The following is a 16,618-nucleotide window of genomic DNA, read 5'->3' as shown; positions in this document are numbered from 1 at the left end:
AGAAACATTTGACCATATGCTCAGGTTTATTTCTGGGTTCTCTGTTCTGTTCTGTTGGGCTATGTGTGTATTTTTGTACCAGAACCACTTTGTTTTGGTCATTATAGCTTTTAATACAATCTGAAATCAGGAAGTTGTTTGCCAGGTTTCTTATTTATCATGATAATTTGGCAATTCAAGAACTTTTATAGTTCCATATGAATTTTAGATTGCCTTTTCAATTTATGTGAACAATTTTGGGATTTTAATGAGGATTGCATTGGATTCTTATGTCACTCCAAGTGATCCACACATATTAATCCTCTCAATGCATGGAAAAGCATTATTTATGTCTTCCTTCATGTCTTTCATCTGCATTTTGTAGGTGTCATGGTTACAGTTACTATTTTATCCTATTTGATGCTACGACATATTGGATTGTCTCTTCAGATAAGATGTTCTTAGCACAAAGAAACACAATCGATTTTTCTGCATTAATTTTGTTTTCTAAAACTTTACTCAGCTTATCAATTCTAAAATGTTTTATGGATTCAGAAGTTTTTTACATATAGGATTGTGTCATTTCTCATCTGTTTTCCCTCTTTAAAAAAAGATTCATTTTTAGTTATGTGTGTGTGTGTGTGTGTGTGTGTGTGTGTGTGTGTGTGTAGGTATAGGTATAGATGAGGGCACTCTGGTGGAGTGATCTAGGTCTTTCCAGGTCTATTGATGAAGTCAAGTCCTAGGAATGGCCTCATGCCTCCCCAGTGGCAGTCTGCCTTTCATCTTGCTTGGAGAGAAATTGTTCTGAGAATTATCTGTGATGCTAATGCAGCTTCAGATGAAGTGTCCACGACAGCATGGACCTTTATAGTAACAGAAAACCGTAGGCTTTGCTTTTGTTCATAAATTCCTGAGCAAAGGAATTGAGTTGGTGTCCTGTGTCCTGAGAGGCCTGGGGTGAATTTTGAGGACCACAAAAATTGAGCATCCCTGTAGCAGGGACTGTTATCCTTGGGTATCTATTCTCAGTATTCATTTGTCTCAGGGACCTTATCACTTTCAATTTTTCACAGAAGGTGAAGTCCCTAATAGGGAATTAGTCCTGGTGGACATCACAGAGCTGAGCTCCAGAGGGGGAAACATGTGATCTCTGTGAAGCAGCAGCACCAATGGTATTTTCTTTGGATCTCATAATGGTTACCATTCTATTCCAGGAAGATTTTATCTTCCCCCTTCTCAATGCAAGCACATTTTCTCTTTGTTGTGTTTTATCACCATTGCCAACATTGGTGTAAAATATCTCTATGCCTCATTACAAACTAGCCACACAAGCAATGTTTTAGGAGAACCAGATTCCTAAATTAGAACTGTCATCATCATTTAGTAACTAGTAAAGAAAAAATACCATCAGGGATATCTTTTTATTTTTAGTCTTTGTTACAATCCAGACTTTATCCCCCTCCCAGTCTATCCTCTGAATGTTCCATATCCCATACCTCCTCCCTCTATCTCCGAGAGGATGTCCCTCCACCCCCACTCCACCAGACCTCCCCACTCCCTGGGGCCTCAAGTCTCTTGAGAGTTAGGTGCATCTTCTCCGACTGAGTCTAGACCTGGCAGCCCTCTGCTGTATGTGTGTTGGGAGCCTCATATCAGCTGGTGTCGTTGGTGGCTCAGTGTCTGAGATCTCAGGGGTCCAGGTTAGTTGAGACTGCTGATCTTCCTAGAGGGTCACCCTCCTACTCAGCTTCTTCCAGCTTTTCTTTAATTCAACCACAGGGGTCAGCAGCTTCTGTTCATTGGTTGGGTGCAAATATCTGTATCTGACTCTTTCAGCTGCTTGTTGGGTCTTTTGAAGGGCAGTCATGATAGGCCCCTTTGTGTGAGTTCCCCATAGCCTCAGTAATAGTGTCAGGCCTTGGGGCCTCCCCTTGAACTGGATCCCAATTTGGGCCTGTCACTGGACCTCCTTTTCCTCAGGCTCTTCTCCACTTTTGTCCCTGCAGTTCTTTCAGACCTCCAATGGCTGACTTCCTCCCTCATCCTCAGAGCTTCTCTCCATTTTTTCTATTTTCCAGAGCTGAGGACTGGATGCAGGGCCTTTCAGGCACTTTGCAACTGCACTAAACCCCAGGGGCCAAGGCTTCATTTCTTAAAGGTTCTGCCACCTCCCAACAGTTCCTCATGCTGATAACAGGCAGTTAAGACCTGAGTCTTTAGTTGACACTCCAGATCAAAATTGTATCACTCCCTAATGGGTGTGTATCCTATTCTTAGGCCTTTCTGAGCTTTTGAAAAAAATGCTTCTAAATCAGCGATTTTCCAACCTGATGTATCTTTTTCTGAGACTCTTATTTCAGGTAGAAAGAGTGGTTTGAGAGCCTGATTCAGGCCCAGAGGCTGAGAAATGAAAAATTCCACATTTTCCAAAAAGCATCTTCTTGATGCTAACCTGTTTGAGTGCCTAAATCCTGTAACATTTTTATCAAGAAAAAAAAAATTGTTTCGTATTACCATAATTTCATCTGTTTAGTGAAAAATTTTCCATGCAGAATATTTATTGAGGAGCTAGTAACTGCTAGTAGCTTTACAATAATGTATTGTTTTAGTTCTCAAAATATATTACAAAAGTAAGTTCTTAGGGCTGGAGAGATAGCTCAGTGGTTAAGAGTACATACTGTTCTTACAGAGGACCCAACTTGGATTCCTAACACCCCATCAGGTGGTTCACTCTAGTCCCACAGGATCTGATGTCTCTGGCTTCTGTTGACATTGAACCCATGTATACACACCCTTACACACATACACATAATTTTGTAAGTTCTTCTTTCTGATTATATTTATTATGCAAATAGTGGGATTAAGTCTAGAATTCAAGTCCAAATTGGTTCAATTTCAAAGTTAAATAATTTTTTTAAATATGTTATCACTAGAGGCTGTCTGGGTCATCTCAGTGGATAAGGCACATGCCAATAAGCTTGAAGAATTTGATCCACAGAATTCAGGTAAAAGCCAGGCAAGTTTGATGGCTGTCAGTAATCCCAGTACTGTGGAGAAGAGACAAGGGCTTCCCCTAGGCAAGCTGGATAACTAGACTAGCAGGAATTGCTCTGTGTTCAGTGAGGGACCCTGCCTCAGTAAACAAGTGGAAAGCAGCCACTTGATATCAGCTTCAGGACTTTACATGCCAGCACATGCATGTGAAAATATACATGCAAAAACATACATGCATATATATACACACACATATGTATATATACATAAATGTATATGTACACACTCATATATATGGAGAGACAGAGACAGAGAGAGGAGGAGATATCAGCAAAGGTTGTCCTCTTCTACATATGAGTAATGCCCATTGCTGTTGAGTCATGTGACTATCCTTCACCCCTTTCTTATGAACTAAGAGGCCTCAGGTTACCAGATCTGGCTGGTTCTTCTTTTCTTTCTTATTGCTAAGTATGTACCTTTGGTTATCTCTTTAGTGCTGGGGATGGAACCTAAAGCCCTGCTTCACACCAGGCAGGTTCTTCTGCCATAAGCCACACCCCAGTCCTCAGTCCTTGTCACTGCTGCTGCTTACCATGCCATCATCTTTCGTGTTTGTCACATTGCACAGGCAAGCTTCTCCATGCATTCTACACAATGTGCATAGGATCATACTTCAGACAGCTGTGTATCTCTACAGACCATATATGAAACTAGACCATGAGATCACACACTTTTAGGAGAGTTTCAGGTCTCTGTCACTGTGCCAGTGCACAGACACATACTTACTTTTTCATGGTTTGTCTCTGTGTACTAAGCAGTGACCTATTAGTCTGACTTTCTGGGCAATGAGTGACACTATTTCACCACTGAGGATATATTGCCATGGTCGTCATGGTTTGTAAACATCACAGTGGGGCAGGACAACTGATTGCTTTTCTCCCTTGGCAGTTGTCATAGAACCTTCAGATACCCTGAGAGTCCTCAGTGAGGAGGCTTTGAGGTCAGTTCCAGCTCCATTCTCTCGAGTCCTGCATCCTAAGTGTGTGGCATCTTCAGCAACAAGTCCTGAGGCAGCCAAGGACAACAGTGAGAGCGATAGTCTCTTGCACTTCCCTGACTTTAAAAGGAGGTTTCCTGTGCTTGGCACTGTGGTGGGGGTGGTTGTTAGTCTATGGCTCTCAGGGGACCATTACATAATAATGTATTTTAAGTGAATATGAGATAATATGTTTACTCATGGCTTTTTCACACATCCTTCTACCTCCCAACTCTCTGTATTCTTTTCCTCCCCTTCCTTCATTTCTCCCCTCACAGCGCATGCATCCTACTATACTCTCCCTCGAGCTCCTCCACTTTCCATGGTGTTGGGACCGTTTCCACTTGCCCAGTTTATATGGTTACTCCACACTATCTACTCCCACCTAAAGATGAAGAATCAGAATCCAAAATTATGAGAGAATAAGCTGCATGTATCTTTCTGGGTCCAGGTCACCCTGCTTACCAAGACTTTTTTTTTTTAAATACATATTATTAAGTAATTTGGTTTTGACACAAGAGTGCATTGTGTCAAGTGCTGAATAATAAGTGTGTGGTAAGTGATGGGTATACTAATTAATATCACTTGTAGTAAGAGGTCTAGCGTACTCTCGAGCCCTGGTAATGATCAGCCCGGACACTTCTGTACGGCCACCTAAAAGGTCATTGCTATGCTGGAGCATTTGTCAACTGCACCTTCTCTGCCTGCCTCCTCCACTGTGACTTTGTGTTGATGCCATGCTACACATTCTCACCACCCACTGCTCTGTGTGGCTCACACACATGCTTTCCCATGGGCAGCACTAGAAATGCCGTGAGGAATATACTTTTGCTGCAGGCACTAAAGACAAAAGCATTCAGTGGCAGGGTGCTAACCCTTATCCCAGCCCTGGAGACTTGGTTTCAGTTGTTAAAAAAAAAATTGAATTTGAGCTTCAGTTAAAATTCACTCTAATTTTTTAATGGAGGACATGTTTGCTTTTGAAAAGCATGTTTACACACACTGAATTTAGATGAAAAGAGCTCCTGGGGTGATGTTGAACTAGTCAAGGGGCAAGTGCATTAGTTTTATATAGATATATTTCCTGAATATCTACAGGTTGCCTTCTTGGAAAATCTTTTTCCAACATTTTATTCTGAAGTAATGCTATCTTTGATGTTGAGGTGTGTTTCTTGTATGCAGCAGACGATGGATCTTGTTTTAGTATCCATTCAGTTAGGCTGGGTCTTTTTATTGGGGACGTTAGTCCATTGATATTGAGAGATAATCAATGATCAACAATTGCTAATTCCTGTTATTTTGGTGGTGGTGGTGGTGGTGGTGGTGGCGGCAGTGGTGTGTGTGTGTGTGTATGTTGTCCTTCTTTGGGTTTGCTGATGTGAGATTATTTACTGCTTGTGTTTTTATAGGTGTGGTTAACATCCTTGGGTTAGTGTTTTCCTTCCAGTATCTCCTGTAGGACTGAATTTGTGGATAGATATTGTTTAAATTTCACTTTATTGTGGAATATCTTGTTTTCTCCACCTACAGTAATTGAGAGTTTGTTGGGTACAGTAGTCTGGGCTGGCATCTGTGGTCTCTTAAAGTCTATGCCTCTCTGGCTTTTAGAGTCTCCATTTAGAAATTGGGTGTAGTTATAATAGGTCACCTTTATATGTCACTTGGCCTTTTTCTCTTGCAGCTTTTAATATTCTTTCTTTGTTCTGTGTATTTATTATTTTGATCATTATGTAACAGGGGACTTTCATTTCTGGTTAATTCTATTTGGTGTTCTGTAAGTTTCTTGTACCTTTATAGGCATGTCCTTCTTTAGGTTAGGAAAATTTTCTTCTATGATTTTTGTTAAAAATATTTTCTGGATCTTTGAGCTAAGAATCTTCTCCTTCTATTCCTATTATTCTTAGGTTTGGTCTTTTCATAGTGTAACTGATTTCCTAGATGTTTTGTGTCCAGAATATTTTAGATTTAATATTTTCCTTGACCAATGTATCTATTTCTTCTATTGTGTCTTTAACACTTGAAATTCTCTCTTCCATGTCTTATATTATGTTGGTGATGCTTTCTTCTGTAGTTTCTGTTTCTATACCTAGATTTACTATTTCCAGAATTCTCTCAGTTTGTATTTTCTTCATTGCTTCTATTTTTATTTTCAGGTCTTGGACAGTTTTGTTCATTTCCTTCAAATGCCTGCTTGTATTTTCTTGGCTTTCTTGATATTCTTTAAGGGATTCATTTATTTCCTACAGTCTTTTGATTGTCTTTCCCTTGATTTCTTTAAGGGATTTATTTCTTTCCTCTTGAAAGACCTTTATCACCTTCATAAAGTTGTTTTTAAGGTTGTTTTCTTGTGCTTCAGCTGTGCTAGAATATTCATGGCTTGCTGCAGTGGAATGCTGGACTCTAGTGGTAACATGTTGCCCTGTTATGTTCTTACACTGACATTTTGGCATCTGGATTTGGAGTGATTATAGGTCAAGGTGCCAATTTCTGCCTTTGTCTTTGTTGAATGGGTGTTTTCTTCCTTGGTTTCTGTTTCCTCTCTGGGCTTCTGGTTAGAGTGGCCTGGGGGTAGGATTCTGGCATGTCCTCTCTAGATTTCCCTCTTAACATAAAGATAGACATGTGGGCAGCTTCTTTGAGAGACTGCACTGTTCGTTTGGCTACTTGTGTATTTTATTAGCTGTACTGTGCTGTGATTGGTGTGTTTTCCTAGAAAGCATAAACTAATCTAAATATTCTGTATGAGCCTTATGAGTAAAGGTACGGCCAACCGTGCAGGTGCTAAGACTGCCTGGTCTTCATATTGACTTTCTTCTTACGGGTCTCCTCTGGCCTGTGTCTTGGGAAGCATTGTGGTAGTGACAGTGCTGTGTGCTGGATGGAACCACTGGGCCTTCCCAGAAAAGACCAAATAAGGGTGCTCCCTGGAACTGTGGATTTTAAAATGCCTTAATCTTGAAGCAAAAAATGTTTTCATTTGCACAGAGAAAGCTCATTTTAATAGCTCATTAAGTGTATCTACCATGCTCGGCAGGTCCTGTGCCCGGCCAGCGTAGTCGGCCAGCACAAATGACATGCTTGTTCGTCTGTGGCCTTTTTGTTTAGTTGTTTTTAACTTTCACATATTTTTAGTTTTACTGGTCTTTTGATTTTTTTTTTTTGTTCTGGTGTTTTCTTTTGTGTTTCTGTAGTTTGTTTTTGAAACAGAGAGAGCATAAAGTAGGGAGGTGTGGAGGATCTGAGAGAAGTTGAAAGAAGAAAAACATGATCAAAGTTTTAATAGAAATATTCTCAAAGGAAAAAAAGTAAACTTGGTCATGAGCTCCTACTAAGAGACCCTGGGGTTCTTTCTGCGCAGAAGCACATGGTGGGTAAGATAAAGAAGTAGGCACTTTTTATAATCCTGCACTGTTAATTAGGCTTTTGAATAATGTGTGCTTGCTCCTGAAATGAAGGTACATATTTATATGTTTTAGATTTCCATCAAGTAGATACTATGAAAAGTCAAAGTGAGTACAGAATCCACATCAACTTCATGGATTGTAGAAAGTCCTACAGAAGCCTTCAGTACACACAAGGCAGCCCTGCTCTCCATGTAGCCCCCACTTCACTGCATTCTGAAACCCCAGAAACCTCTCCCAGACACTCGTCCCTGTGAACCTGTTCCCCTGCCACTCTTCTAACTGTGTGACCCTTCGTCAGATGAACCACTGGTTCTCCAGAGCACAAGGCTGCCCTGCCCCTGCACTGTTCCTGTCGCTTACACAGGGGAGAGAGCTTCTCGTTTACCCCCTTGCCTCTTACCTAAGTGCTGGCTTTATGTAGCAAATAGTTGGTAAACATTTGTTTGCCAAATTAATTTCCCCATGTCTGCATCCTGTTCTATTCTTTCTTCATGTAAAGTTCTACTTTAGAAAAGCCACAGTAGAGGTCTCGTGGCGATTTTTTAAATAGAGGCTTTTGATTTCCTTGTAGACGGAGATGGCCAATGTCAAGTCTTCCCACACTGCTAATGCTGCAAACCATTGTTGCCTTGCTGAAAACATAACAGTGTCCTCTGAGTCTGGCTCGACTTGAATGCCATTAAAGAGAAATGAAGGGAAGAGTTACATAAAAGTCCATGTTGTCACTGAAAATGCATCCGAAAGATCGCTTTAGCAGTGAATTATTTTATGAGAGTAACAAGCTTCACAGTAACAAGACTTTGTCTTTTCTTTTGACAATTTATATTTTTTAATACAATTGTAATGTGAATTACCTAGGCTGTGCTTTAAAATGGCATGTACCTGGCTTCTACCCTTGGGAGATACCTGTCAGACTGTCTGAAAAAAATGCTGAGAACCTGATAGAAGTGAGTTGCCAGGCAGTTCTGGAGTGAAGGATCATAGGATCCCATAGATCTTTGGGAACACAGACATTGTGAGACTGTCCCTATAGGTGGCATATGCTCAGAGTATTTACTAACTCTGTGCTGCCTTAGCCAGCCCTGGGCTGGTTTAGAAGAGACCAGGATGTGTGCCGTGTGTCTACTCACAGCTAGCTCTGAGCGTTCCATCATTTGGTCCAAGTGTCCTGATAAGTGATCCAGTGCCCGCCTGATTGCACTCTGATTTGCACAAGATTTTATTGCTTAAAATGTCATTCCTTACACCCATGCTGAATGGGGGTAACATGTGCTTTATTGCTGTCAGAGTGTCAAATAGGTTGTCCTCAGTGCCTCCTTGCTCTGAGAACAAAGTCCTGCATGAAGTGCCTCAGTGGCCAAGAAGCTCTCAGCTGGGGTGAATGGTTCACTGTTGTTTGTACGTAGTTACAGAGTGTTTCCAGCTAAGCATGAAAAACACATTAACCCTTTCCATCCGGCATCCTTAGCAGTACTAAGAAGACCAGACCTTGCATATGGTTACTTGACTACAACTTAAATGCAGTAGATTCTATCACAGATGCCCTAAAGGTTCACAAAGAGCCTGTATCTATATTTCATCGTGATCATCTATCAGCGTGCAACCACAACACTCTGTTTTATGTATATAACCTCCCAGAAGACTCTGAGTATCTTAGGAACAAAACACAGAAACCAGACACTGGTTATTGCCTGGTGTCTGATACAAATATGAAGTGGGCACAGGAAATCTTAAATTGCTCACAGTTAATTAGAAGTTTAAAGTGGTTTTGAGGGCTGGAAATGGTTAAGAACACTAGAGTTTAGTTCCTGTCACTCACTTCAGTCCGCTCACAGACTGCTTTTAACTCTGGCTTCAGGGGATCTGATGTCCTCTTCTGACATACACAAACATAAAAACACACTTATACATAAATAAAAGATAACAATAAATCTTTTATAAATGCTTCTGATTCTGAAGTCAGGATGTTAGGAAGCTTCACCAGGGAGCAGTGCCAGTGACATTACTGAGAATAGGCAAGAATGATCCAGGACAGTGCCAGCTCACCAATGATGTCTCCCTGTACTTTCAGGAAAGCATCAATGCGTTATACTATTCCATGTTACTTTTAGGAGGAAGAGGTAACAAAATGTTAAAAAGCTGTCAACAAGGAAAATCTGTTGAAAACAAAAGCCTTAAAGTTGTCTAATGTGCCATTTATGTCATATACATGGAAGGCCGGCCATACTGGTACACACGAACCCGATACCCCAGTACTTAAGAGGCAGAAGCAGGCAGATCACTGAGAGTTCAAAGCTACATTAAGAGACCAAGGCTACAAAGTCAGATCCTGCCTCAAAAGAAAACAATAACAACAGCAACAAAAATACACCCTGTCATTTTGGATAAAGCATATTCAGTTAGTTTAAACTAATTCATGTTTTCTTACTCCGGTCCTCTGTCATCTGTCGTTTCTTATATAAAGAAGCAAGTAATTCAAGTTCTGCTTTATAGAAATCATTTTACTTAGACACAAAGTAAATAGACCAAGAAAGATTCTTAGAATCCTTTTTTTTTTTTTAAACAAAAAAAAAATTCAGGCTGGAGGTCTTCAAGGTTAAGAACACTGTTTTTTCTTGCAGAAGATCAGAGTTTTGGTCCCCCGTACCATATGGTGGTTCACAACCCTTTGTAACTCCAGATCCAGTGGATCTGAGGCCCTCTTCTGACTTCTGCAGACACTAGTGTACATGTGGGGTACATACATACATACATACACATAAAACAAAATAAACATATTAAAAATCATAAGTTCAAAATCCATGAGAGTAGGATTCTGGTTTTAGTATTTTTAATAAGTGTGTGTGTGTGTGTGTGTGTGTGTGTGTGTGTGTGTGTAAGACAGCTTTCAGGAGTTGGTTCTTGTTTTTCACTTTGAGTTGAGGTCTCCCTTCTTGTTTCTTTTGCTGCACTGCACACTCCAGGCTAGATGGCTTGTGAGATTCCAGGCATTCTTCTGTCTCTGCCTCCCACTCTACCTCCTACTCCCCTGTAGGAGTCCTGGAATTATAGATATGTGGCACCAGATGCAGCTAAGATTCAAACTAAGGTCATCTGGTGTGCAAACGTGGGTCAGATGGTATGCAAATCCAATGCTTTTTCTGCTGAGCCATCTCTCCAATTCTGGTCTTTGTTTCTTCAAATTTTTATCTAGTAAATTCCGTCTAGCCCTATGTAAGAGAAAGACACCATGCTTGGCACCTCAGGAAATACACCATACTTTGTAGGACGTTTGTCTCGTGCCTTCTCTGCTTTTTGAGCTGGGATATATTTGATTGACAGGCCTTAGTATAGGCATTAGTAGGAATTTGGTCTGTACCCTGTTAGGTAGGCCTACCCACATCAGGAGAGGTTAATCCTCCTGATAGGCAGGTAAGCCTGGGGAGAAGGCCCACCTACAGTCTCCACGGAACAGTCTGCTTCTAAAGCTGCCCAGGCACTGAACACTGAGTGTTTTGCACTCAGAACTTGCATCATTTTAGTTAGTTATCAGCAAACAGGTGACCTAGGAATAGGATGAGGAAACGACCATTCATGTGTTCACCTCAGTCTCATTGAAGAAAGTACTGGGGGTTCTGTCCTCAGGGAGCTTACAGGCCAACCTAACAGGAAAGAGAAGGAGGGGGAAGAGAGAAAGAAGAGAGAAGGGGGAGGGAGAGAACATATGTTTTGTTAGAAACTTTGAATTCTATTCAAGGAACAAAGTCTTATTCTGTATTGAGACAGGATTGACTTTTTGAGAGAGTATAAGCCAGCTAGGCCATAAAGGTTCGGGAGTATGTCAGGCTGGGGAGGTGGTGTCAGAGAACACAGCCTGCGAAAGGGTCAGGGAGAAAGATCTGGACTATATGGGGAACTGTTGAGCAGAGAGGAAAGAAAGCCAGGGCTGTTAGGAGGGCAGGACCTGGGTTATCCAGAGCCTTATGCTCCTTCAGAGAAAGAAATCAATATGGAAATAGGTAGTCTACAGAGCTGGTGACTTAGGGAGATACAGAGGACACTGGTACCATTCATTTGGGGCAGTTGTGGTCTTTACTGGTCATCTTCTAAACTTTCTCAGAGTCACTGTCCCTGCGTCACCCTGAGCTGTTCTCACTTAGGGACTCAACCCTCATACCTATGGAGGCCCTGCAGTACACACTGGCACAGTGAGGAAAGAGACAGAAAGATGAGCTCAGGGTCTGAAAAGCCCTGATGTGTGGATAGAAACACTGCTGCCCAGTGCTGGCTGAACACGGACAGCCTAGGCTTGCTCACAGTCTGATGGGATGGGACTTTCAGCTGCAGCTTAACTGGCACTGGCTTTCTGAGTTCTTTCTCTTTTCTTCTTTTTTTCTTGATTGCATCATTCTGGAACTATCTGAATGTCCCTGCATTTTTACTTGGAAGGCACAAAGCAGTTCAGATTTATGGGGTTTTCTCTCCAAAATCAAGCTCTAACAGATGAAACTTGGGCTTCTTTTTCTGTTTTTTTTTTTTTTCCTGAGATTTTGAGATTTGGAAGAGTGGGTTGTGATATTCTGCTTGGGTTGTAAATAAAATGCATTCTCAGTCTGGTGAAAAATATGTGAGAATCATCAACCCAAGCTCTCTGAACCCAAGGCATGCTGTTGGCTAACAATGCCTAACATATATTATCCAGGATTTGATAAGAGGCAGAAAAGAACTTTTTAACTGAAAATACCCAAGAACCCTTGTGTTGGGCTCTAGAAACTGACAAGCTGGTGGGTTTTTTTTTTTAAGGCTTTAAGCTTGAAACCTAGAATTCTAAAGTACCTCTGGGGGCGATCAGAGAGCTGACAACCTGCATGAGAGCGAGGCAAACTGCAACAAGCATCCCATTGATAGGCAGAGGCTCGGGTCGTGAGTCAGAAGGCAGCCTGGCGGCTCAGACATGGGTTACTTTTTCTCCGAGAAGCTGATGATTTCTGGAATCATCTTCCCCACAGCTCTTACAGCTCAAACACTATGGCCAGGTGAGTGGCTCTGCAGAATCCGAGGGAGACTCCTGATGCCTGATGTCTTACTCTGTAACCCTGGCTGGATTGATACTTACTGTGTAGTCTGGGCTAGCCTTGTACTTACTATATAGCCCAGGCTAGGCTCAAATTCATGGCAATCATCCTGCCACGGCTTCCCAAGTTGCTGGGATTATAGGCATGCACTACCACAGCTTGTCAGACAAGCTACCCAGATTCAAAAGACCTGTCTAAGAGCATTTGACCCTACATCAGTAAACCAGCAAAAATTCAGTAATTCAAGTACACATAATAATTCAATTTAGGACAAGTTTCAACAATTTAAAATAAACACTCGTATATGTAAAACCCAACATATATGTAAGTCAGCTCAGTGGCTTTCAAATATGAAATAAAATAGTCATCATCAGAGTATGTGTGTGCATGTGTGTCAGGATGCCATCCACAAGAGGAACTGTGTAAAAGAAAGTTCCCTCGGTGATACCCATGAGTGCTCAGAGGTCCCGGCTTTCTCTCTTTATTTGTTATTATCTAAGACGTTTGATCCTTGCCACATCTTATAAGATTGGTATCATCATTCGTAGCTTATGGGTGAGAATGATTGAGGCTTAGAAGAATTAAATCAATCAACTTCATTTGGCTATCAAGTAGTGACATAAGAGTGTGAACCGGGATCTGTTTCTAATAGCCCATATGCTTTCACCAAGGCAGGTGGGTGCCTCACCACCACCACCCACAGTCATCCCCACCCCCAAGTCTGGCTTAGCAATGCAAGCAACTTTGGGAGTTTGCCAGAACTGTTTGTGAAATCTCTCTCCTGCTTTGGAACAAGCCCAGATCAGAGTAGAATAAGCCTGCCACCTTGAGGCAGGCCTGAAGGGGAAGGGTGTGCCGGAGATCCATGGGCAACTGGTTGGCTAGTCCCTGTGCCTTCAGCCAGCTGTCTGCTGGGCTCTCTGTGGAAGGACAGGCTGCCTCCCACACACCCCCAGAAATGAAAGAAGCTATTATAGCCCAACATCGGAAGAGGCAATCTTCATGTTTGCAGGAATAAAATGAAGAAAGAGTAGAGACAAGTTGTAATTGTCTTCTCCTTCCCACCCCTGAATGATCTAGTCATGTATTTTACATGTGGGATGCATTTGGGCATGGCCGATTAAGATAATTTTTGTTCACCATGAATGGGGTTGCTTGCTTTTGGGTAAGGGAAAGTCATGTTCAGAGACTGTGGTAGGGCATAAGCGAAAGCCACTGAGCTGACTTACTGACATTCTGCAGCTATGCAGATCCCACCCTAGGCTTCCCCGCATCAAAGGGCTGTACTTGCAGAACCAGCACTGACTTATTAATAAAGATCAGGCCTTTATTTGATTATTTATCTAATCAAGATTCATCTTCAGTCTAGGCTCATTAAGCCTGCTGCTAATGGAGTGTGCTTGAGGTGAAATTACACTCGGTGACACAGAGACTGAGTCCAGGCTTCAGGGGCCAGGACAGAAACAGAGCACACAGTAAGCTGGGTCGCCCCCCCAGGGGGTTAGGCCGTCTGTTCACCAATGAGAAGGTGCACATTTCACAAGGTTAGTTTCAAATGTAGTAATTAAATACACTTGGTAGCAGCACAAAGGTGACAAGAACTCTCATTATCTCAGACAGTCAAGACTGATAACCACTCTGCTTCTGTCACACTGGAGCAACCTCTCTGAGGGAACTTAATGTGGGACTTCTGACTTAGAATTAAGATGCTAGCACTCTGCCGCACCAGCCTGACTCCTACTGACTTCTGTCTAGACTTTTTGCTTCATAACCTGGTCTAACCTGGTTGCAACATAAGCCAGCCCTAAAACCTCTCTCCTTCCTCTCAGAAGAGAGACTCGCCATCTTACCTTGCAGGGTCCTGCTGCCACATACAAACCCTCTTCTACATGACTTCTTGGCAAGTTCCGTTTTCCCTAAGGTTAAAAAGTGCCCCAGTACCACAGAGCCACACTGAAAGTGGGCCAGCACATGAGCATAAGAGCTGTGCTGAGGCCAATGTGACCCTTGCTCCAAAACACAGCAGTTCAGACTCAGCTTCAAAGTAGACTAAATTACTTCTCAAGGCAGATAAGAGAGAAGGCAGCCAAGTGCATCCTGCATTGATTCCTCAGTCTCTAGGTTTATGCCGAAAGAATTGGTCAAGTAACATCAGTAAAAAGGTGGGGGGAACCCCTCCAATCTTTTCTTGCCTTCAAAACCTGGCTTATGACCCATTCGTGATGAAGCATGCAGCTCCCATTGCCCCTCCTATAAATACATTAAGTAGTGTATGGCAGACTCAATCAAGAGTCTTTGCCCTTCATGAGTTTACAAGACCCAGAGCTGGGCGGACAGGGAATACAGGGAAGGAGGAGTGTCAGGGAAAGAATGGGGAAGGGCCATTTCATACTCATTCATTCATTCCAGACACACGGTGTGGGAGGATCTGTGGGAGGAGCTGAAGATGGGATCAGAGAAGGAGACCATGAAGCAGGTGACCATGAAGATCTGCCTGACTAATTCAGTGAAGGGCAGAGTCTAAGTGTCAGTGAAAAAGAAAAGTGGGGAGACCAAGCAACTTCTCAACAAGTGGAGTCTATAATAAAGGCCATAAGTACTTCTTAGTTTTCTATATGTGGTAAACAGTATTCCCTGCGGATGATAAACAGTATCATCCCACGTATGTAGTGGTCCTTCCAGGACCATCCTCTCATGTTGGGTCCGTTGTTGGGTTGAATTGTGGGTCCCGCATCTGCAGTCCCCAAGGGGCTAGGGCTGAGGCTAAGAGAGGCAGAGGCATGGGAATTTGACTGTGTTCACTCCACGCCAGCACCAGACGGATGTAGGGCTGTGTGAAGCCACGGGACTCTGCTCTGGAGGTGACAGAACACAGTCTGAGGTCCCTCAGGAGCCGGAGCTCTTGAGTTGGGGGTCCCCAAGCCAAAAGGTGCCCTGGAACTGAGTGGTTCTCAGGCGCTGCTGAGGTGCCACGGAAGGACCGAAACGGGGGCAGGGGGCGTATGGGCTAGATCACCCGCAGCTGCAGGAGGGATGGGGAGAAGCTCTGGCTGCACCCGGTGGGGATGAGATTCTTGGTCACTGCGACTCGCATGGCTGGGTCATGGCTGGCTAGGCTAGCTCACTTGAGTTGGTGGCCTCCATGGTTGGAAGCATAGAGGGATCATCGGCGGGAGATCAGACAACGACTCAGTAGTTGAAAACCTTCTCTACAGTTCCCCATGGAGGGCCCCAAAGAAAAGAGATAATCCAAGGTCATAGGCTATGATCTTAAGATATTTATTGTCATGGCGGAAAGTAGATGAAACTATACTCCGGTATTTTCAGGGCGGGCCTGAGGTTAAATACTTTTTGCAAGGAGGAGGGTCTGGAAAGGGATGCTTAATTGGCTACACCCCTCTGGTCTTTAGGTATCTCATTAATATGGAGGGGCTAGTAGAATCGTCGTCTTACATGACCGATTGCCACAGACCTCTCTGTGAGGGGCTGTAGCTATGTGAAAGGAATCAGGGACCCAGGGGCAAGGCCAAACTCCTGAGGGTCTCCGGGTTTCAAAGCCTGCTGGACTAGGTATCCAGCTGCCTCTCATAGCTCCACACTCTCAGGGGACTGGTATAGCCAAGACCAACACTCTACAATCCCTCCTTGGCATACAAAGATTAGCAGTGGGTCTGAATGGAATGGGATAACAATGAGAACTATTGCAAATACAAGAGTGTCCCTTCTTCCAGGGAATCTGCCTCAGTCTCAGGAGCTGCCCTGTAGGTCAGGAACCATGACCCTCACATTTAAAACCTTTTGTCTTGGGGCTTGGGAGGTGTTTTAGTTAATTTTCTATTTTCATGATAAAACACTGTGATCAAAGCACTGTACTTATTGAAGGAAGGGCTTATTTTGGCTTACCATTCCAGAGAGGTAAGAGTCCATTACCATGGACGGAAAGTTTGGCAGCACAATGGCAAGGCAAGTGGAGCAGCAAGCTAGCAGCTCACACCTTGAACTACAAACAAGAAGCTGAGAGCAAAGTGGGAATGGTACAAGCCCTTAAACTCTCAAAGCCTGCCCCCAGTGATAGCCCAGTCCTCAGTGGCATGCTTCCTCCAGCAAGACCACACCCCCTAAGCCTTCTGCAACTGCACCACCAACTG

The 16,618-nt window shown here is 43.0% G+C and overlaps 1 protein-coding gene across 4 annotated transcripts in view; it reads left to right on the top strand.

Moving 5' to 3' along the window:
• Nucleotides 1-16,618, top strand: part of Kbtbd12 (kelch repeat and BTB domain containing 12) — a 77,676-nt gene that overhangs the window by 23,422 nt on the left and 37,636 nt on the right. Inside the window, exon 5 of one of the 4 annotated variants that reach the window (XM_076940088.1) lies at nucleotides 7,988-8,068. The exons of the other annotated variants lie outside the window; for them this stretch is intronic. Within the exon in view, the coding sequence (XP_076796203.1) occupies nucleotides 7,988-8,025 (38 nt within the window). The 3' untranslated portion in view covers nucleotides 8,026-8,068. Of the gene's footprint in view, nucleotides 1-7,987; nucleotides 8,069-16,618 lie in introns of those variants that run through there. 4 annotated transcript variants of the gene reach the window in all.

The sequence above is a fragment of the Arvicanthis niloticus genome, chromosome 9, assembly GCF_011762505.2.
Source record: "Arvicanthis niloticus isolate mArvNil1 chromosome 9, mArvNil1.pat.X, whole genome shotgun sequence".
Taxonomy (NCBI): Eukaryota; Metazoa; Chordata; class Mammalia; order Rodentia; family Muridae; genus Arvicanthis; species Arvicanthis niloticus.
The sequence above is the reverse complement of the archived record's forward strand: the minus strand, read 5'-3'. Positions and strand labels throughout refer to the sequence as shown.